The sequence below is a fragment of the Crotalus tigris genome, unplaced genomic scaffold, assembly GCF_016545835.1.
Source record: "Crotalus tigris isolate CLP2741 ecotype Arizona unplaced genomic scaffold, ASM1654583v1 scf7180000021179.819088, whole genome shotgun sequence".
Classification (NCBI taxonomy): domain Eukaryota; kingdom Metazoa; phylum Chordata; class Lepidosauria; order Squamata; family Viperidae; genus Crotalus; species Crotalus tigris.
The window spans coordinates 27,202-54,643 of NW_024098385.1; the positions used below are offsets into that span (position 1 = coordinate 27,202).

At 42.8% G+C, this 27,442-nt stretch overlaps 3 protein-coding genes, 1 long non-coding RNA gene and 3 other non-coding genes across 7 annotated transcripts in view; 2 read left to right on the plus strand and 5 right to left on the minus strand.

Moving 5' to 3' along the window:
* MAP2K1 (mitogen-activated protein kinase kinase 1) overlaps positions 1-13,491 on the plus strand; it is a 34,588-nt gene extending 21,097 nt beyond the window's left edge. The window contains exons 6-11 of the mRNA XM_039369621.1: positions 4,816-4,940; positions 5,776-5,983; positions 6,804-6,868; positions 7,843-7,904; positions 10,329-10,374; positions 12,295-13,491. Coding sequence (XP_039225555.1) covers positions 4,816-4,940; positions 5,776-5,983; positions 6,804-6,868; positions 7,843-7,904; positions 10,329-10,374; positions 12,295-12,408 — 620 coding nt within the window. The 3' untranslated portion in view covers positions 12,409-13,491. The remainder of the gene's footprint in view (positions 1-4,815; positions 4,941-5,775; positions 5,984-6,803; positions 6,869-7,842; positions 7,905-10,328; positions 10,375-12,294) is intronic.
* Positions 13,492-14,234: 743 nt separating this feature from the next.
* SNAPC5 (small nuclear RNA activating complex polypeptide 5) lies at positions 14,235-20,759 on the minus strand. The gene is made up of 3 exons (XM_039369622.1): positions 20,610-20,759; positions 16,307-16,396; positions 14,235-14,863 (listed from the first exon to the last, which is right to left on the minus strand). The coding sequence occupies exons 1-3, from the start codon at positions 20,697-20,699 to the stop codon at positions 14,771-14,773; spliced, it is 273 nt and encodes a 90-aa protein (XP_039225556.1). The 5' UTR covers positions 20,700-20,759; the 3' UTR covers positions 14,235-14,770.
* On the plus strand, positions 14,883-16,017 carry LOC120320139. Its single transcript, XR_005559912.1, has 2 exons — positions 14,883-14,972; positions 15,859-16,017. It is a non-coding gene; the product is annotated as an uncharacterized LOC120320139 (long non-coding RNA).
* A 1,227-nt stretch (positions 20,760-21,986) lies between the features above and the next one.
* On the minus strand, positions 21,987-27,285 carry RPL4 (ribosomal protein L4). Its single transcript, XM_039369625.1, has 10 exons — positions 27,160-27,285; positions 25,875-26,046; positions 25,139-25,245; positions 24,647-24,785; positions 23,868-23,992; positions 23,410-23,539; positions 23,000-23,156; positions 22,517-22,600; positions 22,233-22,353; positions 21,987-22,143 (listed from the first exon to the last, which is right to left on the minus strand). Exons 1-10 carry the CDS (start codon positions 27,160-27,162, stop codon positions 22,060-22,062), a joined length of 1,122 nt encoding a protein of 373 aa, XP_039225559.1. The 5' UTR covers positions 27,163-27,285; the 3' UTR covers positions 21,987-22,059.
* On the minus strand, positions 23,283-23,354 carry LOC120320156. The gene has a single exon (XR_005559915.1). It is a non-coding gene; the product is annotated as a small nucleolar RNA SNORD18 (small nucleolar RNA).
* LOC120320157 lies at positions 24,847-24,946 on the minus strand. The gene has a single exon (XR_005559916.1). It is a non-coding gene; the product is annotated as a small nucleolar RNA SNORD16 (small nucleolar RNA).
* On the minus strand, positions 26,118-26,218 carry LOC120320158. Its single transcript, XR_005559917.1, has one exon. It is a non-coding gene; the product is annotated as a small nucleolar RNA SNORD16 (small nucleolar RNA).
* Positions 27,286-27,442: the final 157 nt, after the last annotated feature.

Below are 27,442 nucleotides of genomic sequence, written 5' to 3' on the forward strand. Positions count from 1 at the left end.
AAGTCAAGAACTACCTGTATTTTGAGAAGATTGAAAGCTTCATCTTGGGCACAGATTTTCAGACCACTTTCTATCTAGGATGTGTGTCAGGTGTGAAGTTGGCCACTTATGTTGGCTCCCCTCCAACGCTTCCTACAGAGCAGCGGTGGGGGATCTGTGCCCCAACACGAATAGGTCACGGCTCCCCAGGGGGAAATAATGCCATTTGAACAAGTTGATATTCTCACATCCAGCAGCTTGTTCCTGCTGGTCATTATTGGATGCTCAGGTGGTAGAAATCAATATGTGAGTTCAGAGAAATACAAGATGGAAACAGCCACGAAAAATGAGACTTACGAAGCTGTGAGAAGCAGCTTGCCAGAGCTGGATGTCACTTTGTGTCCAGAGTATGAAAATGTCAAAGCTCTTTCCACGCACTTTTAAATGGCTGCCGCACATCTGGTCTTCAGCGGCCACTTCATTTTCTTCACCATTGTGTTTATTTTGTGAAAGGGGGGAGGGAGGAGGTATTCTATATTCCCAAGTGAGGGTCCCAAAAGATGCTAGGCCTAAATGAAACGCAACCATCTGCTGTTCCATTGCCCTGGATGGCCTTTTCTTTAGGGGTAAGTAAGAAGGGGTAACACCACAGTCTAGGGATGGATGGATCCTGTCTTTACTATTTTTAAAAAATAACTCAAAGCAATGAACATACCCAACACGCCTTCCTCCTCCAGATTACAACAGGGTGAGGTGAGGTGAGGGAGGCTGAGAGAGAAGGGCTGGCCCAAAGTTACCCAGCTGGCTTTCCAGGTAAGGAAGGACTAGAATTCCCCATTACCTGGTTGACTTGGTGAAACATCCATCTTCTGGTTGACCCCCTCTTCTTTGTGGCATCTCCTGAAATTACAACAGCTAAATGTGTCCTCCAGATGCGACTGGAATGGCTGTCCAGCAACCCTCTTCAAAAGCCCTCTGGGCTCTGATAGGCCTGGCAAAGAGCTCCTGGTAAAGAGCCTCCTTGGGAAGGTGTGGTCGAAAATAGTGCACAACACCCACCTTCACAATGCTCTGCTAGGGGTGCTTGTGAAGGGTGAGAAAGCGAAGCAGAATTGGACTCTCCGGCCCACCTGGAGATCCCACGGCAGGAGGCTAACCTGGGAAGTGGAAGAAAAGGCAGAGCTCGCCAAGTATGGTTTGACAGGAGCTTCGTTCAGCTTGAAAGAGACTTTGCCTTTGCCTGCCCTGGATGTGAATGTTTCTGCTCTGCACTAGTTCTGGTTCAAACCCACAATGGTGTTGGCATGGCCATTAAGGGAATCCATTAGGCCCAATGGGCTTTTTTTGCTGGAAACCGAAAGTAAATGCCAAAAACCAGCAACTGTGACTGTAAGATGCTTCAAACAGCCATTAAAAATGAGCCATTTGCCAAGTGCCCAAACTGTGATCACATGACTTCACAGGGGGTATGGCTGTCATAACTTTGAAATTGGGTTGTAAGTAACTGTTGGGGGGGGGTCATAATTTTGAACAGGCACTAAACAAACAGTCATAAGTTGAGTAACATGTATTCCTATGCTTTCGTGTGTTTTGTTTCATTGAAATGTCCTCTATTCTTGTGGTTTTTTTAAGGCACTTTGCGTCCTGAAGTAGAAACAGCTCTTTTTCCAAACTGCTTGAGGCCTGATTTCCTTTTTCTCTGCCTGGGTGGGAGGAATTGCAGATGTGCCTGCTTTCTTCAGGAGCCTTAATGCATGGCTAATGACTGGATAAGTGCTTGCTCTGCTCTGCTGAGTGGTGTCCTACGCCCAGAGGAGGAAGGAGGAGGGGGAAAGAAATTGCTTGCAAGGCTTCTGTCTCAGTGGTGAAGCAGTTGCCAGGTTACCAGCAGCCTTCCTGCACGCAGGGAAGAGGTGCATCCCAACATGTCCTAATCCGTCAGATAATCCTGTGGTTCTCCAAAGAGCCGAGATGCTGCAGAAAGAAGATACTTGCTCTTGATTTACTTCTGGTGGAAGATACTCATTCAGATGAGCAGGAGATGTAGCGAAAGGTGTAACCTGGCTTGTTCCAAAAGATTGGCTTGTAGAGACTCTTGAAACATTCCTGCAAGACAGTGCTGGGGGTTGCTTTCTGGATACCAACAACAATTGGGTTTTAGCATACAGCAAATCCTTGACTTATGACCACAATTGAGTCCAAAATTGATATTGCTAAACGAGACAGTTGTTAAGTGACATTTGCTCCATTTTATGATCTTTCTTGCCATGTTAAGTGAATCACTGCAGTTGTTAAGGTTGTAACAGGGTTGTTAAGTGAATCTGGGTTCCCCCTTGACTTTGCTCATCAGAAGGTTGCAAAAGGGGGTCACATAACCCTGGGACACTACAACTATCATAAATACGGGTCAGTGGCCAAGCGTCTGAATTTTGATCACGTGATTATGAGGATGTGAAAAACAGCCATAAGTCACTTTTTTCAGTGCCGTTGTAACTTTGAACGGTCTACACAAATGACTGTAAGTTGAGGACTGTCTGTACTGCCTCTCACATTTGTGCACCAAACAAAAGTTTGGGCTTGTCTGGTGCTACTCCCACATTCTCAGAATGTGTTTCCTTTTTCCCGCAGGGCCCACATTCCATATGCTAGAGTGGGGGGGTCCAATCTTGGCAACTTTAAAACTTGTGGACGTCAATTCCCAGAATTCTCCAGCCACCTTCAAGTTGCCAAGGTTGAACTACACTGGCTTAGAGGGCTGTTGCATGATAAGATAAGATAAGATAAGATAACCTTTATTGTCATTTTTTTTACTGTGGGCACAACGGCACACATCAAAAATGAAATTTAGTTGCCCGCTTTCAAAGTGAAACATACATGACACACACCTAAACATACTATGAACAACATATGTATAGACCCACATCCCTACATATATGTAGCAAATAAATATTAAATACTGTCCATCTTGAATGTATAACGGAAGGAGGAGGAAGCTTGAGAGTTCATAAGGTTAATGCTGTATGGAATGAAACTGTGGCTGAATCTGGATGTTCTGCTACGGATACCACAAAGCCTCCTCCCAGAAGGTAACAAGGAAAATAGGTCATGAAGAGGATGTGTAGTGTCCCAGATAATCTTAAGGACCCTGCTCAAGCAACGCTTCCGTGCTCTGTCCTGGATGGGAGGGAGAAAACTGCCAGTGATTTTTTTGGCCATTCTCACCACTCTCTGCACCGCCTTCCTATCTGAAGCAGGGATGCTTCCAAACCAGACTGTGATGCTGTATGACAGGATGCTCTCGATTGTCCCCCTGTAGAAAGTGGTCAGGACAGGGGAAGGAAAATGTGCTTTCCTCATGCGACACAGAAAATGCAGGCGCAGCTGTGCCCGCTTCACCATGACTGCTTCATCTTAATTAAATTGAAATGTAAGAGAAATGAAACTGAATGATTTTCTGCCCTGGCCTCAGTGAGTCTTATCAGCCATTTCTAAAACCAGTCTTAGGACACCCTTTAAATTTCTTTGCAAAGTTATAGTAGGCTGGAGTTCTTTTTGGTTTGTAGTGGAAACACAGGTCCAGCCCTGAGGCTTCCTTATAGATTCTCATCAAAGGCCTTTCTTCAAGCCAAGCAAGTTTTTCAAGATATTTATTTATTTATTATTCGCCACCTGACTGTCATGGGCAGCTTACAGTCTGATAAAATGGTATTAAATAAGTTTTAAAACAGTACGATGATAAATACATTATAATTAACAAAGAAAATAGCTAAGAAAAGTAATGGGTGGAAGATTATCAAAAAGAGATCCGACCTAGAACTAAGGAGAAACTTCCCGACAGTGGGAACAATCAGCCACTGGAACAGCGTTTGCCTTCAGAATTTGTGGATGCTCCATCACTGGAAGAAGAGACTGGACAGCCACTTGTAGGGTCTCCTGCTTAGGCAAGAGGCTGGACTAGAAGACCTCTGAGATCCCTTCCAACTCTGTTATTCCATGTTGGGGCCTATGTAATAGAGGTGGGATCATCTATTTAATCCAATAAACACCCCTAGAATGTCACGCCAACCGAGATGGAAGATGAAAGGAACTTACTGGCTTTCAAAAACCCCAAATGTGTTTCCAGTTATTTTATGGCTCACTTTTCTTCATATCCCTTAATGTTAACACATTAATGGCTTTCAATGGCTGTTCCTGTGCCACTAAATTTCTTCCATGCCTCTCCTCCGCTCGCTCTCAGAGGTCTGTAGGGCAAGGCTTCTCACGGCAAAATTCACTTTGGTAGCCGGCTATCAATCACAGTGAGCAGCAGAGAAAGACGTCCTGTTCTCTGCTGACTCAGCAGTGGTCAATTCTGTGTGATACTAACATTTGAATCTTATTTATCCCTTTCTATACCAATAGCCCTTGACTTACAACTGTTCGTTTAGTGGCTGTTTGAAGTTACAATGGCACTGAAAAAGTGATTTATCACCATTTTTCACACTTATGACCGTTGCAGCATCTCTATGGTCACGTGATCAAAATTCCGCCGCTTGGCAATTGACTCGTATTTATGATGGTTGCAGTATCCCGGGGTTATGTGATCCCCTTTTATGATCTTCTGTCAAGCAAAGTCAATGGAGAAGCCAAATTCACTTACCGATTCTGTTACCTGTATATTGATTTTGTTTTTTTATTAAATCATTATTTTTATTTCATGATTTGAATATTGATCTGCGACTATAATAAACAACACTTGAGTGGATTTTACATCTGTCACACATTGCCCAAAGGAATAACTGCCCCAGAAGTAAAATAGTTGAAAGTATTCTCCATTTTCTGCCCCTCTCCCTCCAGATGTGAAGCCCTCCAATATCTTGGTAAACTCAAGAGGAGAAATCAAACTCTGCGATTTTGGGGTCAGCGGACAACTGATTGACTCCATGGCCAATTCCTTTGTCGGGACACGATCTTACATGTCGGTAAGTGAAGGCCATAAAGTAGCTGTTGTCCAATTCAGGCGTGATAAAAGCTGATCAATGTAGCAGTCAATCTCTGGTGGTGCTTTTCTTGCCTGGGAAGTGCACAAGTGGTTTGCACAGGAGTGTACAACAGAAAGGTGCCCTGTCATTTCTGCCTAGGGCTGCCCCTTTGAGGCAGAGGATTAGAGAGGTAGCCAAGAGTGGCCTTTAGCTAACAAAGAGAAGACTTAAGGGGGATATGATAGCCATCTTCCATTACTTGTGGAGCTGTCACAGGGAACCTATTATCCAGTGATGATGGCCTGAAGAACGAAGATGGGGACAGATCAGTTTGGAGAAGATCTACCTCCGTGGTTGCCCAGAGTTGACACCAATGTGATTGGCACTGTATCCAACAGAAGCTGTTATGTGTTACCAATTGGGTAGGCTGTTATGTGTTACCAATTTAGTTAGTGAGACTCCTAGTCTCACTAACTAGCCTTGACTCACAAGGATCCATCTGAGCAGTTTCTTAAAGGCTGCAGGTGTTACAACCAAATGTCCCCAGATTTTTTGTGCCACAAAGGAACTAATCAAAACTAAAATGTTATGTGGGCCATTTTGCTTGGTATTTATAGAATCCCCAGCCCCACTGTTGAGTTAGGTAAGTTTTCAAACTCTCAAGTCCACATCCTGGCCAAAAAACATAAAAGTTTGAAGAAGTGGAATCCAGTTTCCCATGGTCAATTTTTCCTCCTCCATCACCCTTTCCAGGCTGTGACTGGACAGGCTTTCACTGCTGCACCCTGTGTGTTTCTTCACCTGTGTGATTTGTTCTGTTTTTGTGTTCCTCCAGCCAGAGAGACTGCAAGGGACTCACTACTCAGTGCAGTCAGACATCTGGAGCATGGGGCTCTCCCTGGTCGAGATGGCCATCGGCAGGTACCCCATCCCTCCACCTGATGCCAAGGAGCTGGAGCTGATGTTTGGCTGTCCCGTTGGGGCCGATTATCCTGTCTCAGAGACATCTCCCCGGCAGAGAACAGCAGGCCGGCCCATGAGCAGTAAGAGGGCACGAACTGGCAGTGCCACCTTGGGGGCTGAAAATGGATCACTTCTTTGAGAAGGGAACCCAATTGGGTGTGAATGTGTTATGGCAGTTGTGTTGGGATGGGTGGGCACGGGCAGCGCAGGCCAGGCCAGGCCAGAGCATTGGCTGGGGCTGTAGGAGCTTGGCTTGCAGATCCACAGAAACATTTTTAGAAGAAGGGGCCACTTCTTCCTGCTGCCCACACCTGTTCCTACAAAGACTTTGCTTTCATCCAGGCAGTCCCTGCTTGGTTACAGTGCCAAGATTTGCTGACAGTGTAGGCCAGGGATTTTTAAATTTGACTGGTTGAAGACATGCAGATTTCAGTTCCCAGAATTCTCCAGTCATCACTCACTCACTCACTCACTCACTCACTTTATTATTTTTATAAATAGTTCAAAGTGGTAAACATGGATATGTTTACCTTCCCCCTCTTATTTTGCCCACAACAATCATCATGTGAGGTGGGTTGGGCTAAGAGAGACGGGCAGAGTCTCCTGGTTTCTAGGCCAGCACCTTAATTACTACACCAAACTTGGTTTATGTATACTGGCTGGGGAATTCTGGGGATTGAAGTCCACATATCTTAAAGTTGTTGAGTTTGAAAAATATTTTGTTTTTAGCAAACATTTGTTGACAAAATCTACACTATCTTCATCAGCATTTCTTAAAGAAATTTCAAGACATGCCACTAAACGAATTTTGGAGACAAATAAGTCTCATCAGAAAAGAATGAAAAATAAGCTAAACACCAAAGAGTAAAATTAATTTTGCTGACTGTTGTCATTTTTCAGCCTATGGTTCCGACAGCCGACCACCTATGGCCATCTTTGAGCTCCTTGACTATATTGTCAATGAGGTGAGTGGAATAGTTGTCTTCTGCATTTTTGTCTTCTGCAAGCAGAAAAGTTTTTGCTTTCATAAGAAGCATCTCTGAATCACGCGGTTATGATGGATTCCTGCCCTAGATAGATGACTTCCAGGGCTCCTTCTGTTCTACAGCACTCAGCACCCCCCACTCACCCTGAGGAGCTTCAGGAATGACTGGGATGCTCTCCCAAAATGCTTGGTAGATAGGTGAAATCTCATATGTGATAGCCAGTCTCACCCAAGATCTTAGCAAGGCCAGAGATGCAAAAAAGGCATTTTAGGGGTGTATCTGAGAGTGAAGCAGCCTTTCCCAGTCTGGCGGAAAGTCTTACTCTTCTGACAAGCGCCTGATCGGCAAAGCCCGTTTCTGAGCAGGTAATTGCAGCTGATGCTGGGATGTAAAAGGAGTTTTAAACCAAGATAATTTGTTGACCGCTCTGTGCTAAATAGAGGCAGATTTAACTGTTTCCCTCTTGGTGTTGGTTGCACTTGCAAATCTCTTGACTCTTTCCTCAAGGAAATGCTACAAGTTGACTTAATTTAATTCTCACTTTACTGCTAATTTTAACGCTGTGACATTTGGGAAACTGCTCAGAGTCTTTGAAAATGCAGCAGCATATCAACAATCATGAAAGATGGACATAATTGTGAATCCTGCAATTGCAGGTGTAGAATATAGATAGACAAGACAGACAGTTTGACCTAGTGGTTAAGGTGCTGGCCTAGAAATTAGGAGATTGTAAATTCTAGTCCCACTTTAGGCATGAAAGTTGTCTGGGTGACTTTGGGCCAGTCCCTCTTACTCAGTCCAACCTACCTCACAGGGTTGTTGTTGTGGGGAAAATTGGAGAAAGAAAGAACGTTAGGTACATTGGCTGCCTTGAATTACTTATAGAGTAATAAAGATGGGATAAAAATGCAATGAATAAATGCCTTCATCTTTGATCCCTGGGTTGCTTTCAGCCCCCTCCAAAGCTGCCAAGCAGAGTCTTCACGCCAGAATTCCAAGACTTTGTGAACAAATGGTGAGTTTGGCCTCCCATCTATTTCCTTTGCGGGTGGGTGGTAGTAGTGGGGTCAGCGAAAATGCAGGGGGGAGGTTGTCTCTTTGAAAAGGCATGTTAAAAGTTAAATTTAATTGACCACTTTTTCTTCTTTTTTTGTACACTTTTCTTTTTTGTTGTTGTTAGGGTTGAATGTAGGCTTTTGTTTTGCTTCCTTTTAAAAAAAGAACAGACACTTTGGTAACTAATAAAATGAGACTCATTTCTGCCCTTTTGGACTACACTTGCTCACAATTTAACATGATAGTATGATTTTCAGTTTATTATTTTTTGTCCGATGGCCACACATAGTTTTTGAGCAATGAGCTGGGATGCCTACTCCAGCAACATGGATAAAGCCAGGGCAGAATCTAAAACTGATGCTATTTCATTCAAATAAAATGTGGGAATTATTGACCATGCCTTGAACTGAGTTTGTACCCGTGAGCAGGGGTCCATTGCAACCACAGCTCATGTCCTGTTATATTGCATAGGATATAATATCCTATGTGTATGTGTGTGTGTGTGTCTGTGTACACACAGACACACACACACACACGTACATACAGTGAGGGAAAAAAATATTTGATCCCCTGCTGATTTTGTACGTTTGCCCACTGACAAAGAAATGATTAGTCTATAATTTGAATGGTAGGTTTATTTTTTAAAAATAAAAAAATCCAGAAAAACACATTTCAAAAAAGTTATAGATTGATTTGCATTTTAATGAGTGAGATAAATAGTTGATTCCCTGTCATTCAGCAAGATTTCTGGCTCCCAGATGTCTTTTATACAGGTAACGAGCTGAGATTAGGAGCACCCTCTTAAATGGGGTGCTCCTAATCTGAGCTTATTATCTGTATAAAAGACATCTGTCCACAGAAGTAATCAATCAATCAGATCCCAAACTCTCCACCATGTCCAAGGATGTCAGGGACAGGATTGTAGACCTACACAAGGCTGGAATGGGCTACAAGACTATCGTCAAGCAACTTGGTGAGAAGGTGACAACAGTTGGTGCAATTATTTGCAAAGGAAGAAACACAAAATAACTGTCAATCTCCCTTGGTCTGGGGCTCTGTGCAAGATTTCACCTCGTGGAGTTGCAATGATCATGAGAACGATGAGGAATCAGCCCAGAACTACACGGGAAGATCTTGTCAATGATCTCAATGCAGCTGGGACCATAGACACCCCAAAAAAATAATAATTGATAAACACACTGAAATCCTGCAGTGCCCACAATGTCCTCCTGTTCAAGAAAGCACATGTACAGAACAGACCTGTCTAAAATTTGCCAGTGAACATCTGAATGATTCAGAGGAGCATTGGATGAAAGTGTTATGGTCAGATGAGACCAAAATCGAGCTCTTTGGCATCAACTTGCTGTGTTTGGAGGAGGAATGCTGCCTATGACCTCAAGAACCCCTCCCCCCCTGTCAAACATGGATGTAGAAACATTGTGCTTTGGGGGGTGGGGTTCTGCTAAGGAGACAGGACAACTTCATTGCATCAAAAGGATGATGAACGGGGCCATGTACAATGAAATCTTGGGTGAGGACCTCCTTCCCTCAGCCAGGGCATTGAAAATGGGTTTTGGATGAGTATTCCAGCATGGCAATGACCCAAAACACATGGCCAAGGCAACAAAGGAGAGGCTGAAGAAGAAGCACATTAAGATCCTGGAGTGGCCTAGCCAGTCTCCAGGCCTTAAACCAATAGAAAATCTGTGGAGGGAGCTGAAGGTTTGAGCTGCCAAATGTCAGTCTCGAAACCTTAATGACTTGGAGAGGGTCTCCAAAGAGGAGTGGGACAAAATCTCTCCTGAGATGCGTGCGAACCTGGTGGCCAACTATAAGAAACGTCTGACCTCTGTGATTGCCAACAAGGGTTTTGCCCCCAAGTATTAAGTCATGTTTTGCGAAGGTCAAATACTTATTTCACTCATTAAAATGCAAATCAATTTATAACTTTTTTGAAATGCATTTTTCTGGATTTTTTTGTTATTCTATCTCTCAGTGTTAAAATAAACCTACCATTAAAATTATAGGCTGATCATTTCTTTGTCAGTGGGCAAACGTACAAAATCAGCAGGGATCAAATATGTATGTATGTATATATATAATCATTCTAGCCATTGTCTGTCCACTGCAGGATTGTGTGTATGTGTGTGTGTGTGTGTGTAAAATCAGGAATCTTTTGTTTTTTGTTTTATTTTAACGTTTTAATTTTTATTCTGATCTGTGACCATAATGAAAGATGAACCATGCATTTAAGCTTTGTATTTAGGCTTGTCATTCAGCCTTTGCATGAATCCAAAACTACAGACCTCCAATTTAAGATTCGTGTGTTTCTGTGTTGGGCTCTCATACATCAGCTGCAATGTATAACTTTTCTTTTTGACAGCTTGATCAAGAATCCGGCTGAGAGAGCAGATCTAAAACAGCTTATGGTGAGTGAATTCTTCCTGGTTTTTTTTTTTAATAAATATTTTTATTGAGTTTTATAAAGGTAATAAGGGGATAGGGTCAAAAAGGGTAAGACAACGGGAAACATACAAAAAGGTTAGACCAGGGAAAAGGGATAACACAAAAGTGGGATTAATCCCACAAAATAACATCGTTTCAGCAAGTCTACCAGTCCGGGTTTACATATTAAATCTTAATTATTATTAAACAACTTTCCATATAATCACATAAATAACAAATTAGTCAATAAATCTCATTCATTTCACTACTTAATAATGCTTAATATTAATTAATTATAATCACTTTAAAATAATAATATACTACATATTAATTATAGTTTACCATATTATTTAAGATCACAAATATATAAAGAGGAAGAAGAAGATTTTCTTCCTGGTTTTTTAAAAGATGCATATTGCAAGATTCCTACCTGTAAGGACCCGCCTCCCAAGAAAGTCCTCCCAAGAAAATAGAACTCTTGAAATGGCATCATTTCAAAAGGAACTTTTATTGGGAGAGGTTGACAGTAGGAATAAAAGACAGGATCTGAGGGTTTCCCGCATGAATCAAGTAATCAAAAGTGTCCAGAGTAACCCCACCCCAACTGTCCATCCAGATGGTTCAAATGGAGATAAGGAAGATGGCCAGAGGCACATTCCATTCTCACCCCGTTGGAGAAACACCAAAGAGGATAGAACAGAAAATAAAGCAAAGAAAATCCAAAAAGGATAAGAGAACCCATGCCCATAGAAAGATAGGGTTCTGACACTACCCCTAGAATCTACTGGTTTCATCAACATGCTAAAATGGGTTCATTAAAGACTTAGATCTTAGAAAGTCAACATGCATGACTTCCAAATTGGGTTGCTTTTAATCCTGATTTAATTGGGGTAGACTTAGCATGTTCTATAAATGCTGTCCATTTATCTAGGTCCGAGTTAATTGTGAAACTGCTGATAATGGCTTAACTGCTAACCAGGTTAAACAAATTGTGTAGAACTCATCCTTGGAAGAAGTTCCAAATTGCTGTCTTGGGGTGACTGTGATAGGCAAGGGCCCTGGGGCGCCTACTTGTGAATGGTGATGACTTTTCACTGTTGGCTAAGTGCAGTGTTTCTCAACCCTGGCAAATCTAAGATTTGAGGACTTCAACTCCCAGAATTCCCCAGACAGCATAGGAGTTGAAGTCCACTCATCTAAAGAATTTCTAAGGTTGAGAAACACTGCTGAAGAAGAATATAATCTAGCTAAATTAAGCAGCAACCATTTAGGGAAAATAAGACAACTCACAGATGGGAAGGAGAGAAGGAAGGAGAAAAACATCCACTCCCTGTTTTGTACAATATAAGAGGAGTCAAATTTCTGTTATTAGATCCTTGAACAATAAAGTAGCATTTCTTGAATCCTTGCTTTATCTCCTTGGCAAAGCCGATAGCCCCAATACTTCCTTGACCATGATTAGAGATAGTCCTTGACTTTGACCACAATTGAGCCCAAATTTTCTGTTGCTAAACAACAGTTGTTAAGTGAGATTTGCCTCTTTTACGACCTTTCTTGCCACAGTTGTCAAGTGAATCACTACAGTTGTTAAATTAGTAACCGAGTTGTTAAGTGAATCTGGTTTCCCCATTGACTTGGCTTGTGGAAAGGTTGCAAAAGGGGATCATCCGGAATATGGCAACCATCATAAATATGAGCATAGGACACTACAACCGTCATAAATATGCGCCAGTTGCTAAGCATGACTCAGCCTTCCATCCTTCTGAGGTTGGTAAAATGAGGACCCAGATTGTTGGGGGGGGGGGAATATGCTGGCTCTGTAAATCGCTTAGAGAAGGCCGTAAAGCACTGTGAAGCGGTATATAAATCTAAGTGCTATTGCTATTGTCTTTTGTCTCTGCCAGGTCCACATTTTCATTAAAAGATCGGAAACAGAAGAGGTGGACTTTGCAGGCTGGCTGTGCTCCACCATTGGCCTTAACCAGCCCAGCACCCCAACCCATGTTGGCGGACTCTGAGCCGCTCACTCGTCATGGTACAAAGACTCCGCCAGCTGCTGCTGCTATGCAATTTCCATTCCACAGGGGAGGCTGACTTGGAACCGCTCACTCCAGACCCATCGACGCGCATCAGGGTTGGGGAGCATGGCATGTGGCACATTGGTGTTCCCAGCCACCTCCCACTGTTTAAAGCCATGCTGTTCTGGTTGCCCCCCCTCCCTTTCCCCCCCCCAGTCTACTCAAAAGTATTTTGCTGTTCCCCCACCACCACCCTGTTTCCGTGCTGCGCCTTCTCAGCTTGTTGTACCAAATTCTTTTCTAGGTGGAGTCCCTTTCGCGGTTTTGTGAAAACAGCTGTTGTGTTTGATTCTTAATGACCAAATGTGACGCTTTGAGTCGCCAACCTGCAAAATTGACGTGAATGGTGGATGCCCTTCCTTTTTGGGGAAAGCCTTGCCGGACCTATTGCTGTCCCAGGCTTTACAGAGTTGTCCCATGAGCCTTGTGTAGCTCAGTGGTCCTTTTTCGGCTTTGCTTAGCCAGTCCTGGCCAGAGCAATTAGCGGGTGCCTTGAATGAGACGGTCCCCAACATGGATTTGATGCCACTAAGTTGACGTGGAAGTCATGAAGAACCCCTGGGTCCTGAAATGGTGGGAAACCATTGGTGGGCTTCAGCCTGAGTAGAGGGTATTTTTTTTCCTCCCACCTTCTGGGTCAATATGGACTCACCTTGTTGATGCTTTTATTTATTTGCCTTGTTGGATATTTTGGGATTGCTTGGTGCAGTGTTGCTCAACCTTGTCCACTTGAATATGGGTGGACTTCAACTCCCAGAATTCCCCAGCCAGTCATGTTGGCTGGGGAATTCTGGCAGTTGAAGTCCACCCATGTTCAAGTGGGCAAGGTTGAGCAACCCTGGCTTAGTGGCATCCATCTCCTCCATCTTTTCTTCTTTTAAAGGGATTATTTCCCTTCTAGGCCGGCTGAGGTTAGATATCATGAAATTTGTGCATCCTTTGTGTTGAAAACTTCTTTTAATCATTTTACTCTTTCAGATGTCGAGCAACTGCATCTTACATTAATAAATGTCACAAAATCACTTTGGAGACTTGTAGGTTTTTCAACACAGTTGTTAGCTTGGTTGGCTTTAAAGTGGCCTTTGTGGTATTCTGGGGTATACGGGAGGAGGTAATTTCTGGACTTAGCTCTGCCTCTGCTATCCCAGGTGTGATCTTGGAAAAAGGAACGGCAAACACTCCATTGCCCATCGGCAAACTCTCTGTAACTCATCTTCCAGAGATTTTTCTTCTCCAGATGGAAGACAATTGTGAACTGTACTGCATGGCATACAAAGATACTATAATGCCTTGGTAGATGATGACCATAAAGCACAGCTCCTCCCACCCCCACCCCCACCCCGCTACCCCCTGCAATCCAGTCCCCAATTAGATACAAGAGCAAGTGTGGGCAACTATGGCAAATTTACAACCTATGGACTTCAACTCTGGCTCAGGAATTCTGGGGTTGAAGTCCACAGGTTGTAAAGTTGCCGTAGTTGCCCACACTTGCTCTTGTGTGCCTCCCTTTAAGTCAGCAACTTGCCCCATTCCATTCCATTTGTGCTGCAGCTGGTTTGCTTCTCCCTGAAAATCAGTACTAATATATGGGATGCAACTTCCTGAAGAGCTGCTAATTCATGGCAGTGCCTGCTTACAGAGTCAAACTTGTCGGGATAATATGTATGCTTCCTGCCCCCCAAAAAAATCTACTTTGGAGTGATTTGCAATTCCTGAAGATAGAAATTTAGCCCCAACAATGCAAAGCAAGCAGAGTCATTTTGGCATCTGTTGGAAGGACTGAATGCCACTCAAAGTATTTTTAATATTACCTATTGTAAACAAAACATATTTTTATTCCATACAAGTTTCATAAAATAGGCCCAAACCAACAAGAATAAAGGAGTCATGTACAGCCATACAGAAAAAAAACCCCACATTTTTCACTACTTTCGTGCGATTTATCCATAGGAGGTTCAGGAAAACCAACTGGCACAGAATAAGGGCAACTTTCCAGCTTTTTATAACCAGGCAGAAGATGTTTCATGGACAGATTATTGCTTCAAAAGCTGCATTTTCTGAATTGCTACTTGTTTTGAAACATGTGTCTGCTTTATAAAATGACTTGTGCTACATAGTTAGGCTTTAATACTATCTTTTTCCAACCCACCCCATAATATATTACCACTTTTGGAAGTTTGTGAGATGCTCAGCGGCACTTCTGATTGTAGTTTAGTCTCTGTAGAACCACACAAAGTTTCATCAAAGCTAGGGAGGCTTGGGAGTCTGTCACAGAACACTGGCCTGAGAGCAACATTTGCCATTAGGAATCCGACTCTTCCTCCTCCTCTTCCTCGTCATCAGCATGCACTTGTAGCTGCAGTTTAGTCTGGTTAATGGCCATTTCATTGTCCATCTATTCAAAGAAAGAAGAAACTGGTCACTTCCTGCTGAGAAATATGTCAGGAGATCTCCTCCTTGGGGGGGGGGGTGTACGGAAACATCCCAAATGCTGTTTGCAGCAGGTGAGCAAATGTTGAGCTTTGTGGGTGTATAGGGGTAGCCCTTGACCTATGACCGTAATGGAGCCTATCCATTATAGTTGTATGTCGCCATGGTTGTAAAATAGGTTGGTCAGGTGACCTGATTTTATGACCTTTTGTTATAGCTATCATTAAATGTGGTCGTAAAATGAGTGCTATGATCTTCAAATGAATCCAGTGTTCGTTAAGGCACAGTTTTACCCAAAAGGGAAAGAAACTGCTGGTTTTCAGCAAAACCATCATAAAACCGTCCACCCTCCCATATATATGTTATAAATCCATTCATGTATTAGCATACCAAGATATTACCTATATTATAAAACATGCTCATCCCCAAACAAAATGTAAAAAGGGTGAAATATTCTAATATTGTCATCCTGAATCCCAATAAATCACATGCACCCCGATTTAAAAATTCCTGTGCTAAAACATGTAAGAATCTGCCAGGAAAACATTTCTAAAGCCCTCTTTCTCTTGCCTATGCCATTGATGCATTTTCCTCCCCATTCAACAATGACAGAGTGTTTGTAAATCATTGCTGTCATGCCTCTGTCCAGCATATCTTCCATGAGTGTTTATGTCATCCATGTCATGGTTGTTTGTCCCAAATATGTTTTTTTTCTAAAGCAACTGGACTTTCTTTGTTTTTCCTTGAGGAAGTTTGGCTTCTTATCCAAGAAGCTTCTTTAGTTCTAACTAAATGGTGGAGAATGGAAGGATTCATATTTCTTGCAGTCATCTGGTCATTAGCCCTCTTTCAAAGTTTGAAAGAGGGATCAAAGAGGCTGTCTACATTAAGACTGAATAGCCCTCAACAGAGGGGGAGAGATACACCCGTCTCCACCGTCTCTTGTTCTCTTGTTTACAGCACCGTCCTGTCAGCAGTTCCAAGAGGGTGTCCATTTGCACTATTCAGGTGACCCTGGGGGCACAGATAAACCTCCAAGTGGCCTCAACGACTGCCAGAAAGAAAGCCCAGTTGGATGAGAGATGAAATGTCCCCAAGGAAAAACAAGAAAGTACTGCTGCCTTTAGAAAAAAGCATCTTTGGGACATCTTCCGTGAGTATTTTTAAAACAGGGAGTTGCAGAAACCTGACTCTGCTTGGACATGTTGTTCCCCTGCTTGGACAGAAACAGTGGAGAGAATCTCCCTCAGTCTGCATTCTGGCAAATGAGGTATCAGTTACAACCAGGGTGGTTTTGGATCATTAGCCCAGAGCTGCAAAGGAGATTTTTCTCTCTCCTTGTGAAGAGGACCCGGCCTTTGAGGACTCTAAACAGGAGAGCTGCTTCAATGGAGGGAAAGAGCCTTACGTTTGCGTGCTCCTCTATCCCAGCAGCTGAGGGAGTGAACACAGTCCCTTCCCGGGTATTGATCATGGACCGAAGAGCCAACTCTTCCACCTGGAAATAGAAAGTAATGGTCGGTCTTAAAAGAAGTGTTAAGCAACGTCCTTGGAATCATCCATTTTTCTTTAGCAAAATCTTGTGTGAAAATGTAATTTGGCAAGCAAAGGGCTGTGGAGCCTAGTGCTAAGCGCAAATGATCTCCAAGGAGGGAAAATGGCAATTCCTCTCTTGCAATACAGGCAGTCCTCAATTTATGATGATAACCGAGACCAGAATTTCCACTGCTGAGCAAGGTGGTTCTTAAGCACCCGCTTTGACAACCTTTTTGCTACAGTTATTTAGGAAATTGCTGCAGTTGTTAGTGAATCACACAGTTGTGAAATGAATCCAGCTTCCCCCATTGACCATGCTTGTCAGAAGCCAGCTGGGAAGGTCACAAATGGCAATCACATGACCCTGGGACACTGCAACCATCAATAAATACATGCCAGTGTCAACGCTGCTAACATTGCACGTTCTTGCTTTGACAACAGATGAAAATGCAGCTATTTTCCTTATGCTTTTAGAATTAGTTGGTGCTGGGGGGGGGATTGAGATGAGAGTTAGTTAGTCAAAATAATAACAACTCTGCCGTGGGAACCCAAGGACAAACTGGGTCCAGAGCTGATAACGTTTTGGCAGGCTGGAGAGCTGTGGAGAAAGCCTGCGCTTCAAGCTAATTGGGGAATGTGCTTTATGACTGTTTATTGGGGGTAAGAATTGTACTTTGTTACTTTGTATCGAGGGGAGGGGAATTTAGTTTTTGGGTTCAACTATGTAGTGCTGATACTTTGTTTCCCGAATAAAAGATTCTTTAAGGAAAACAATGCCTCGAAGTTCTTCTGAAGAGTTTCATCTGTCGGAACCGTAACAGCCAGTTGCCAAGCCCCGAATTTTGGTCGCAGGACCGTGAGGATGTCGCAATGGTTATAAATGCAAGGACTGGTTGTAATTCACTTTTTTTAGTGCCATTGTCAAATGACTGCTAAACAAATGGTTATACTACCTGTATTTCTTTAATAAAGCTGTCTAGACTTCTGGTTTCAGAAGGAGAAACCAAGCAAATACATTTGTCTTTTATATCTCACCAGTTCTTAGAATTGAAGGGCCTCCCTCTAATTTTATCCCAGCAACAACCCTGGGAAATGAGTTGAATGTGATCAATTTAAAGTCAAATCTGGTCAAGTGAAGCCTGCAATTTAGACTGTAGTTATGGGATGCGTTTTTAGAAATTACAAAAAAACCACCTGATATTCTGTGGTAGAACTACCCTGTTTTGATGGAATATCAAGCCTCAGGGTGACCCCACAGAATGAATGAGAAACATGCACTGCCCCCAGTGCAAAGATGAGGATTGGGAACCCTTTTAAGCTCTGTTTCTAGGTATCCAAACAATTGTAAGCAGATCTGCACAAGAGGAAGTGGAGCTGAACACCAGACTTAAATGCTAATCCCCTCCGGAAAACACATTCCTGGATGTCTATTTATAATACCAGCCTTTGTGCATACAGCTGGGTCTTGCTTTCTCATTCATACCATGGTCTTAGCACTTTGCCAACAGCTGGCCAAGCATTCTCAAGCTCATGTGGTATTCAAATAAACATGGCAAACACAAGGCTGGGAAGATGGCTGGTTAAGCCCTTTTATGGCTCTGAGTACCGCAGGGAGAGAGCAAATGTAAATCTCAAGCTACTATATGAGGAGAGCTATATTAATCTATGGTAACCAAAATTCAGATGTACCTTTTCAGATTAATATAATTTGCCTCCTCCCATTTTCTGTATCAGTTTAGCCACACCATGCATCTGACAAAAGTCCTGCATCTAAAAAGTTTATAAGGTTGAGAAACACAGGACTAGATAGAAAATCTGAGGTCCTTTAAGGCTAAGTCTTACAAGAGATCCTTTATGAAGCCGACCGTATCCTCTTTCCAACAGAGGTCATCCAACAGAGGAGTCTTCCTCAGAAAACTTCCCCAAAGGATTGAAAACATTTTCCACGGCTTGGTCCCAGGCACCTGACGCAGAGAGGTGTATCAATAGTCCTTGACTTGTGACCACAACGGAACCCACAATTTTTGTAGTCAAACGAGACTGATGTTGAGTTTTACCCCATTTTATGACCTTTCTTGTCACAGTTAAGTGAATTGATGCAGTAGTATAATAATAATAAAGTTGGAAGGGACCTTGGAGGTCATCTAGTCCAACCCCCTGCTCAGGCAGGAAACCCTATACCATTTCGGACAAATGGCTGTCCAGTCTCTTCTTAAAAACTTCCAGTGTTGGAGCTTTCACCACTTCTGGAGGCAGGTTGTTCCACTGGTTAATTGTTCTAACTGTCAGAAAATTTCTCCTTAGTTCTAGGTTGCTTCTCTCCTTGATTAGTTTCCATCTGTTGCTTCTTGTCCTGCCTTCAGTTGTTAAGTTTGTAACATGGTTGTTAAGTGAATCTGGCTTCCCCTTTGACTTTGTGATCAAAAGTGATCAAATGATCCCAGGACACTGCAATCATCATAAATGCAGGCCAGTTGCCAAACAACTTGAATTTTGATCATATGACCAGGGGGATGCTGCAATAATAAGTCACTTTTCTCAGTGTCATTGTAACTTCAAATAGTCACTAAATGAATAATTGTAAGTTGAGGACTACCTGTATTGCTCCTGACAAGGAGGGCTACGAGGGCAAACGGGTATCTGAAGTTGGGCTTCCAAGGTCAGATTTGCTTCTGTTGTTTAAGACTTTGGATTTCAGCCTGCATCTTCATCCACCCAGTGCTAGATTTATCCAAACAGGCAGTAGCATCCAGGAGAATCTTCTCTGGTGCAGCTCCCAGCCTCTGGAAGAGCATCACCCCAGAGGTAAGGTCAGGACCTCCTCTTGTAAGACTTAGCCTTAAAACCTGGCTTTGATTCCAGGTCTGCGGTTGATGTATGGCTGTATTAGAGAGGGAACCTGTTTTTCGGTGTTTGGGTCATTATTAGATTATTTTACTCCAGGCAGTACAAGTGCTTTATGTATTATTTGTTTTTATAGATTTTTTTCCTTTTACCTGGAGATAAGAATTGAAAGAGGCAGAATATCTTAAGGTTGCCTTTCAGGGAAAGCCAACCCAAGCACTCTGGCCATCCTCAGAAGTTCTCTAAGCACCTGAACAAATTGAAGGGAGATGGGTAGGCAGAAGGGATGAGCTTCTGTGGTTATGGCTCCCTTTTTTGAAATGGTCTTCCTTGGGACAATCTGCCTGGAGCCCCGATCATGTCTCCCTACAAACTAGACCAAGCCTTTCCTCTTTTTCAAAGCATTTTAAATCTTTATTATGGTTTGATGCATTTTTGGTTTTCATTCCTCCAGAATGAATTCCTCTTCAACCTTAAATGGGTTAAAAATAACAATTCCCTGCTGCCCAGAATCGTATATTTGAGATGGATAGCCACTTCCTCAATTGAAATGATAGCATAACAATAACACAACACAAAGCCAAACACGCACTGAACAAGGATCCATCCTGTAAACACGAACGCAGGTGAGAAGTTGAGGAGGCAGCTTGGACAGAACAACCTGTCTTAAGCATTTGTCTCCCAGGACCCCTCCCCATTTTTAAAAATTATGGAGAACCACAAAAGAGCTTTTGTTTGCATGTTATACTTATCAATATTTACCACATTAAAATTTTAAATTGATGCATTCACTGCCGCTTGTCAAGAGCGTTTCATATTGCATTATTTTTCAACGTAGGCTAGCAAATAATTTTGATTTCAAGGATCCCCATGGGACTATAACTTGAGAAACACTGGTCCACACAAAGTATTGGTACAAGGAACAGGGGCTTTGTTACTCCTGAATCCATTCCCTATAGCTTTGGATTACAATACCCATAATCCCCAGACAACAACGATGGGGGGGGGGAGGAAGGCAAGCCATACAGAAGAATCTTTGGGGGAAGCTGAATTGCAATCCTGCCTGTAATCCCCCTTTTTATGGATGCAAAAGCCCCACTGGCCTCTGCGCTTCGTCTTCCAAATCTGTTGAACTATCATACCCATTATCCCGTGTCTTGGGTCTTACAGGCCTAGAGATGATGATGGGGGCTTTGGGGGCTCCCTGACCGCTAGGAGAAGGCAGATCCCCTTCCTCCCCTCTCCCAGAGGCTGTGCCTTTGGAATGACAGCGCTACATGCCGCCCCGGGGAGATGCGACACACGTGCGGCTGGCACCGCCCGCTCCGCACCTTGAGGCGGGTGAGCTGGTCGTGCAGCGCCTCCTTGACCCGCAGCAACGTCTCTTCCTCCTTGCGGAGCTCCTGCAAGCGGCTCAGCATCCTGCTCCCCTCCCCGCTTCGGGGGCGCGCGCGCAGTGATGACGTAACGGGCGACGGCCCTCTTGCCGGCCGGAGTGAGAAGAGGCAAGCGAAGCGAGGGGCCGCCATCTTGCTCCAGGGCGGAAGAGAAAGGAAGCGTGCTTGGTCTCAAGGGAGGCCCCCAGCGGTCTTCAGATCTCAATGCTCCCCCATAATGGGAAGGGACCAAAAGCCAGCAACAATGGCAGGAGCGAACAGGCAACTGCATAGGCGAGGGGCCAGCAGTGGAAGGGAGCAAAGCCCCCTTCCTTCCTGCTCACTATTCTTCACCCCATTGTCCTTTTACTTGAGAAGGCGTGGAAGAAACGCTGGGTGGTTTTCTTCAAAGGCTTGTTAGCACCAGAGTATTCATGTAGATAGGTAGCTTAAAAACGTAATATAAAATCCTTGCCTATACTGCCAATATTTGTGTAGCGCCATCCCTCGCATTATTTCTGTGTTCCCTGGTCTAATTTAGGATTACAACCTAGAACTCTGGCCCAGTAGAGCTCAGGAGTGCAAAGATTTACACCAGATAATTTTACTTTGGCTAAGGATACAAGCCAGTCCTTAGAAGTTACCCCACAATTAAGCACTGCAATATCTGCTATATTGAGATTTAAAGGCCTGATCTTCCTGTATTCCGTTTAGCAAATTTTTGATATAAGGAACATACATGCAAGGATTGTATTAAATCTGATACAAAGAAAAATTCCTTCATTATAGACCTTCAAATTACCAAGCAAAATATTTGGAGTTCAGGGATGAAAATGAGGAGTCCTTGACACTCTCTGAGCTTGATTTGTTATTCTTTCATATTTATTTACATCAGCGTTGTTATAGCTGGAAGGCCCCTGAGCAAGAGGAAGCATTTCCCAAAAGTACATTGTTAATAGCACATTTAATATATACACAAATAGCATATCTGCTTTTGCTATCAATTTCTATTTCTGATGAAGAGATTTTCTCTTTGCATAGAGATAAAAAGCCAAGAAGCAAAAGGTCCTTCCCACATTTTTCCCCTGAGATCTTGACGTTTCATTCCTGTTCTGTGGCTGTGATGGAAAGATTCCAGCTTTGACAAAATCCCGTTTGCTCCTTCTGCCATTTCTGCAACATCTGCTATATTTTTATGCTGTCGGTCAATTGGGTAGTACGTTCGGGCAAAGAACATCCTTTAGCTTAGTCACGCTGCTCTATTTCTAATTATCTTGCACTGAGTTATAGATGCCACTCTTTGCAAATAAAGAATGAAATGATTGAGACCACTTTGGATATATTTTTTATTAGGGGTAAATTGAGACCTTTTGAGCATTGTATCATAAAAGTGCAGAATCTCTTTTTATGCTGTACTTTCACTCTTTGCAGCACCTGCCACTTGGATCTTTGCTTTCCCTTTCACCGCCTTCTCCTCTCTGAGTTTGTGCTATCACAGAACAGAAAATAGTTTAGTCATTTCTATTCCTTTACAAAAGATGCTGTGAAATAACATTTCAGAAATGTCAAGCCACTCACATTTTTAGCATGGCGCAGAATAGTGTTACGTCTCATAGTTTTGGCATATGGGTTCAATTTAATCATGATTCTCAAATTCTTCAGTGGATTCTTCTTAAGGACTCTACGATGAATCTTCTTCCTGCAAAACAAATGGAGACACAGAACTATGAACACAACTCAGTGTGCATGAAGACTAATGCTGGGGAGAAGTAGCATGCAGAAAAGTACAAGTCCATGTTCATGGGAATACATTCATACTTTTACCCACTAGAGGACAATGAAAGCGTATGCTTGATACATACTTGGGTGGACGTAGGGCTTTCTGGATCTCCTGGCTTTTTAGGATCCTTCCAAGATCAGTATTGGTCATCTTGTGCATTGGCAGACTGCATTGAAAGACAGATTACAATAAAGATATGATTAATGCATTGTTCTCTTCAAGACTTTGTAAACTATTCAGAGCGCTGTAAAGCAGTGTGGTGTATATATATAAGTCTAAGTGCTATTGCTATATAGCTCTTCTGGCAAGAATCTGTTTATGCGCTGGTATATAGATCTACAAGCTAAAATGTCATTTCTGATCCCCAGATGCAAAAAAAGTCCTCCCAATTAAGGAACAGGATACTGTTCAGTTCCTTTCAAGATGCTGATTTCAGCACTGTGAAAGGAACAGCAAAAGTGAACATTGACTGGAGTCATCCCCATTCAAAAGCCCCTTGAGCGATCTGTTAGGACTTTCAATGCTCCAGTTTGCAAAGCTAGAAATGAGGCTAAAGCAGACTTACTTGTAGCTACTTTTCAGGGTGGCAGGCTTGCGCCAAGTGCCATATAAGTCATCCAACTTGCGGAAGGCACTTTCAGTCCAAATGCAGAAACGTCCAACGTGGCCACCAGGAGCAAGTCTCAAGAGGTTCAGCTTGTTCACATTGAGAAGAGTAATTCCTATTAGCAGAGAGAATTTTCCCTTTCATGTAAAACATACTCACAAGGAAAAAGTCATTTTCTTAAATTCAATTCATGAAATTTAGAAAGTAAATGCATCTCAAAGGAAATTCACCATCTAATTCTTAAGTCAGAACTTCCACCAAATCATGTGTTTTCAGAAACACGGACCAATGAAGTGGAATATCATCATTCAGGGCTTTCCTCCAGCCTACAACCTGTTGTGAATCCTGGAAGGCAACTGAAGGAGTACCTGGGATATTCCTGAATGCTTTTATGATGCCGTTGTCTTCGTTATAGATGATGCAAGGTCCTTTGCGCTGGATGCGACGGCGGTTCCTCATTTTACCTTTGCCTGCCCGCATGCGCTGAGAGGCATAGACCTAGACAGAAACAGGTATGTAAAAATCCAAATTCACTACTTCACTATTATAGGACACATAGATTTGGTACCCAGGAATTCAGAATTTCACCATCGTCAACGTTTATCTGAAACACGGACCAGTGAAAAATTCATCATATGCAAAGGCAACGATGATTATGTATGCTCAGTTTTTTTCTCTCTTCAAGTTAATTACACACACACACAGCTCTCTGAAGCTAGTGAATTCTAGTCATAAACTGGCCAACAGAGATATTCAAAACAAATAAAACAATCATTCTGTCCATCACTCAGCAACGCTTCTGCTTTGTAATTGATGACCAACCCACCTTTTTGATATCATTCCAAGCTTTCAGCTTCTTAAGTAGGAGAACAGCTTCCTTGGTTTTTTTGTAGCCTTCAACTTTGTCTTCAACTACCAGAGGAAGTTCTGGAATCTCTTCAATGCGGTGACCTGACATAAGATAGCAAGTGTCATTGAAAGTTTAGAGTTGGCAAGCAAAGCCCAAAACCTGCTCCAGAGATTTCTCAGAAACTGTGACACAAAACAGAGGGCCTGGATGGTGGTGGGCACACTTGCACGGAATGCATTCCATTGTTTCTGGGTACATCTAAAGACTTAATGGAGCAATCTAGTTGTCTCCAGGATGATGACCTCACTGTTGAAGTAATGACTTCACTGTTTAATGCGCTCATCCTGGCTGAGCATGCTTTATATCACTCCCACCTCTATTCTAGTTGAAAGGAATAAAGGCATGAAAGTAAGCTCTATTTTTATGGTGCTCACAGCCTTGTCGAATAACTTCTCCCCAAAGGTTTATTTGGCTCCTGAAGCATTTTTGTAGTGTTATTATACTGGAGTTTATATCTGTGCTTGTTGTGTTTACTTTTAAATTACCTTTTGATTTTATAATTGCAGCATATCATTACTGTGTTGCACTATTATTTTACATTTTATGGTTTTATCTGTTGTGAATTTGTTCTGGTTAGAATATTTATACAAATGCAATAAGTGAAATATTTGATATCCTTTCCTAGATATTATTTTATAGGCTCAGTTCAGTTATAGTTACTGTTTATACTAATGCCATTGCAGGAAGACACTTGCCTTTAGACATGACTAGAGCTGGAAGGGCAGAAGCTGCCAGAGCAGAGCAGATGGCATAGCGTTTCTGAGTGATGTTCACTCTGCGGTGCCAGCGTCGCCAAGTTTTGGTTGGGGCAAACATGCGACCACCACGACACATCTATGTATCAGGCGTTAAGGATGGAACTGTCTCTTTATTGCAGGAAGTCCCCTTTCCACCTTGCTCAGAGTTAAAGGATCATCAATCATCTGTACCAGCATGATGACAGTAGGCAACTGTCACTGAATACAGAGTAAGGCGCAAATTACAACATCATTGCAAGTAAAGGGCCTCTCTTCCTGTAACCAAAACAAGGCAAGCAATTGGTGTTAGGTTTTCTATGCTACAACGGCTTTAAGTGAATTGCCCATCAAACAAAACACAAATATTTTAAATCATAATACTGAAGTTCAAAAGCCATCTACATTACATAGTTGCTACGCATATCAAGTAATTTGTCTAATAAAGGATACATTGCCAAAAGCACCCTGACCAGATCGATGAGTTCCACCCCCACGAACCCTTGGAATACGAGCAACTGCCCTTCCAGTACCCCAGGATTCAGCACTGGTCTGGTGCCCTGAGGAAAAGAAAAGAAATATATGTGTGTGTGTGTGTGTGTGTGTGTGTGTGTGTACACATACACATATTCAACCATACTGATTATAGATTTTAGGTAATTTTCCTGAAGATTTAAGCACCAACATCAGAACATCTAGTAAAGGCAAACTTTTTTCAACAGGCTTCTGGAAGCAAACATTTTCTTGTTTTGTAATGAATATATAATGAGCTATTCTAAAGCTTATTGATTTTCTGAAAGTGGTTATAACTGATTTTTAATTGTTTGCAATTTTGTTTATAATCTAAAGACGTATGATTGCAGTGGTATTGAAATATGGAAAATTCAGTCCAGGAGTAAAATTTCATCATTCTGTGAATACTAAAATGCTTTCTGTTGTAGAATCTCATTTTCAAACAGTGTCTTTGTATGATCTTAAATCCCAAACTAAATCAACACCACCAGATGTTTGATTTTTTTTTAATGTAACATCTGAAGAAAGTATTATGTTTCTTAGTGGATTACTGCATATTTCAAATCGAGTATTATCATCATTGCTTGGGATGTGTAAGTATCATCAATTTTAATATTGAAAAGCACTGAATGTCCGCCTTTCAAACTTTACAAAACACAACTCTTCTGCAACTTACCTGCAAGTTCACTGACAGCATACGGCTGCCTACTGTTCTTCCTCAAATTAGTGTGAACAAAATTCACAATATCTGGGCGGATTGGTGCCTTGAAAACAGCAGGCATGGTGACATTTTTACCCGATACCTCTCCCTTTTCGGAGTACACCGATACTAATGGTCGAGTACAAGCCTGGAGAGTGAAAAGGAGCATTAGACATGCAATTCAACTTATTCTGCTGATGCTCAATAATATAGAACTATCGCTCAGTTTTGAAGAGTCCTCAGTTCAATGGCAACAGTTTATGGACAGCGGGCAACTGTCTCTGAATACCAGATAGGACGCAAATTACAACATCATAGCAATACATGTGTTCAATGCATTGGATTCTGCATGCCTGTATTCAGAATACCACAACATAGTGAAATGAGTGCATTTTGGCTTTAATGTTAAATATGAATTATACTGCCTCTCAGCATGAAAATTTGATTTAGCTCAGCACTTGGATTGGGGGGGGGTGTCATCCAACATTGAACAGTTGAAAAATGAAGATAATAATGGAAGAACTGCTGTATTGAACCTCATTTCTGTCACAAGTAAACATTCTTCCCCAATTCTTGGGCAAGCCACGCAGCTGATATGCTTCACAAATTCATGCCCCTACTTGAATTTCAGCCATTTACAATCATTTCCTGGAATAATGTTCCTATTTATTACTATTCAGATTTTAATGGGGTCTGTGCACTCCATTATTAAACCTCAGTAATAGTTTAGATCATAGCAATACTTATGCAGTCACATAAGGTACCACAAACCCACTCATCTTGCAACTACGAAGAACTGAAACGAAGGCTAGATTTGAGATATAACTTAACAAAGGGAGATTTCGTTGAGTTTAACAATTTGATGGAGGGGGAGTCATCTAACACTAAGAAAATGCTCCTTGAGCAGCTGAAAAGAGTTATCACTCCGATTTGCTGGCTTCCTTCATGAAACCCATAGACTCCAGTTCTATTATTGTTAATACAGCAGCCGCTAACTACTCTCCATGGGAGACCAACCGTCTTTCCCCTCCGATCTAAAAGCGGGCGAAGAGGATTCCTGCGAGATGAGAGCCGGGCCTCCACGCGGCAGCGACTCCTCCATTACTCCAAGATGGCGCCTGCCCGGACGGTCTCCTGTCTGGCCCTCTCTCCCCGCGTTCCCCAGTAGGCGCCCCTTCGGCCCCCGCTTGTCAGCTGAGGCGTTCCCCCCGTCCGCGCCGCCTCCCGCGGCTTCCGCCACCCGGACCGCTTCTCTCCTCACCATGATGGGCGCCTTCAAGACCGCTGAGGAGCCCCTCGCGCAGCGCCCGTCCCAGCCTCAGCCCTGACCAGAAAAGGAAGGGTACCTCGCAGCTCTAGACTTTTGACGCTTGCGCGCACGGTCCCGCCCCTTGAGCCGGGTAAGCTCCCCTCAGCCGGCAGCTCGCCCACGTCTTCTTCCCTTTCCGTTCTGATGGCCTCGTCCGGCGAAGGTGAAGAAATAAAATCTTTTCCAGCCGCATTCTCCGTTTAAAGTTGCCTCAGGAGATGTCGGGATTTTCTTC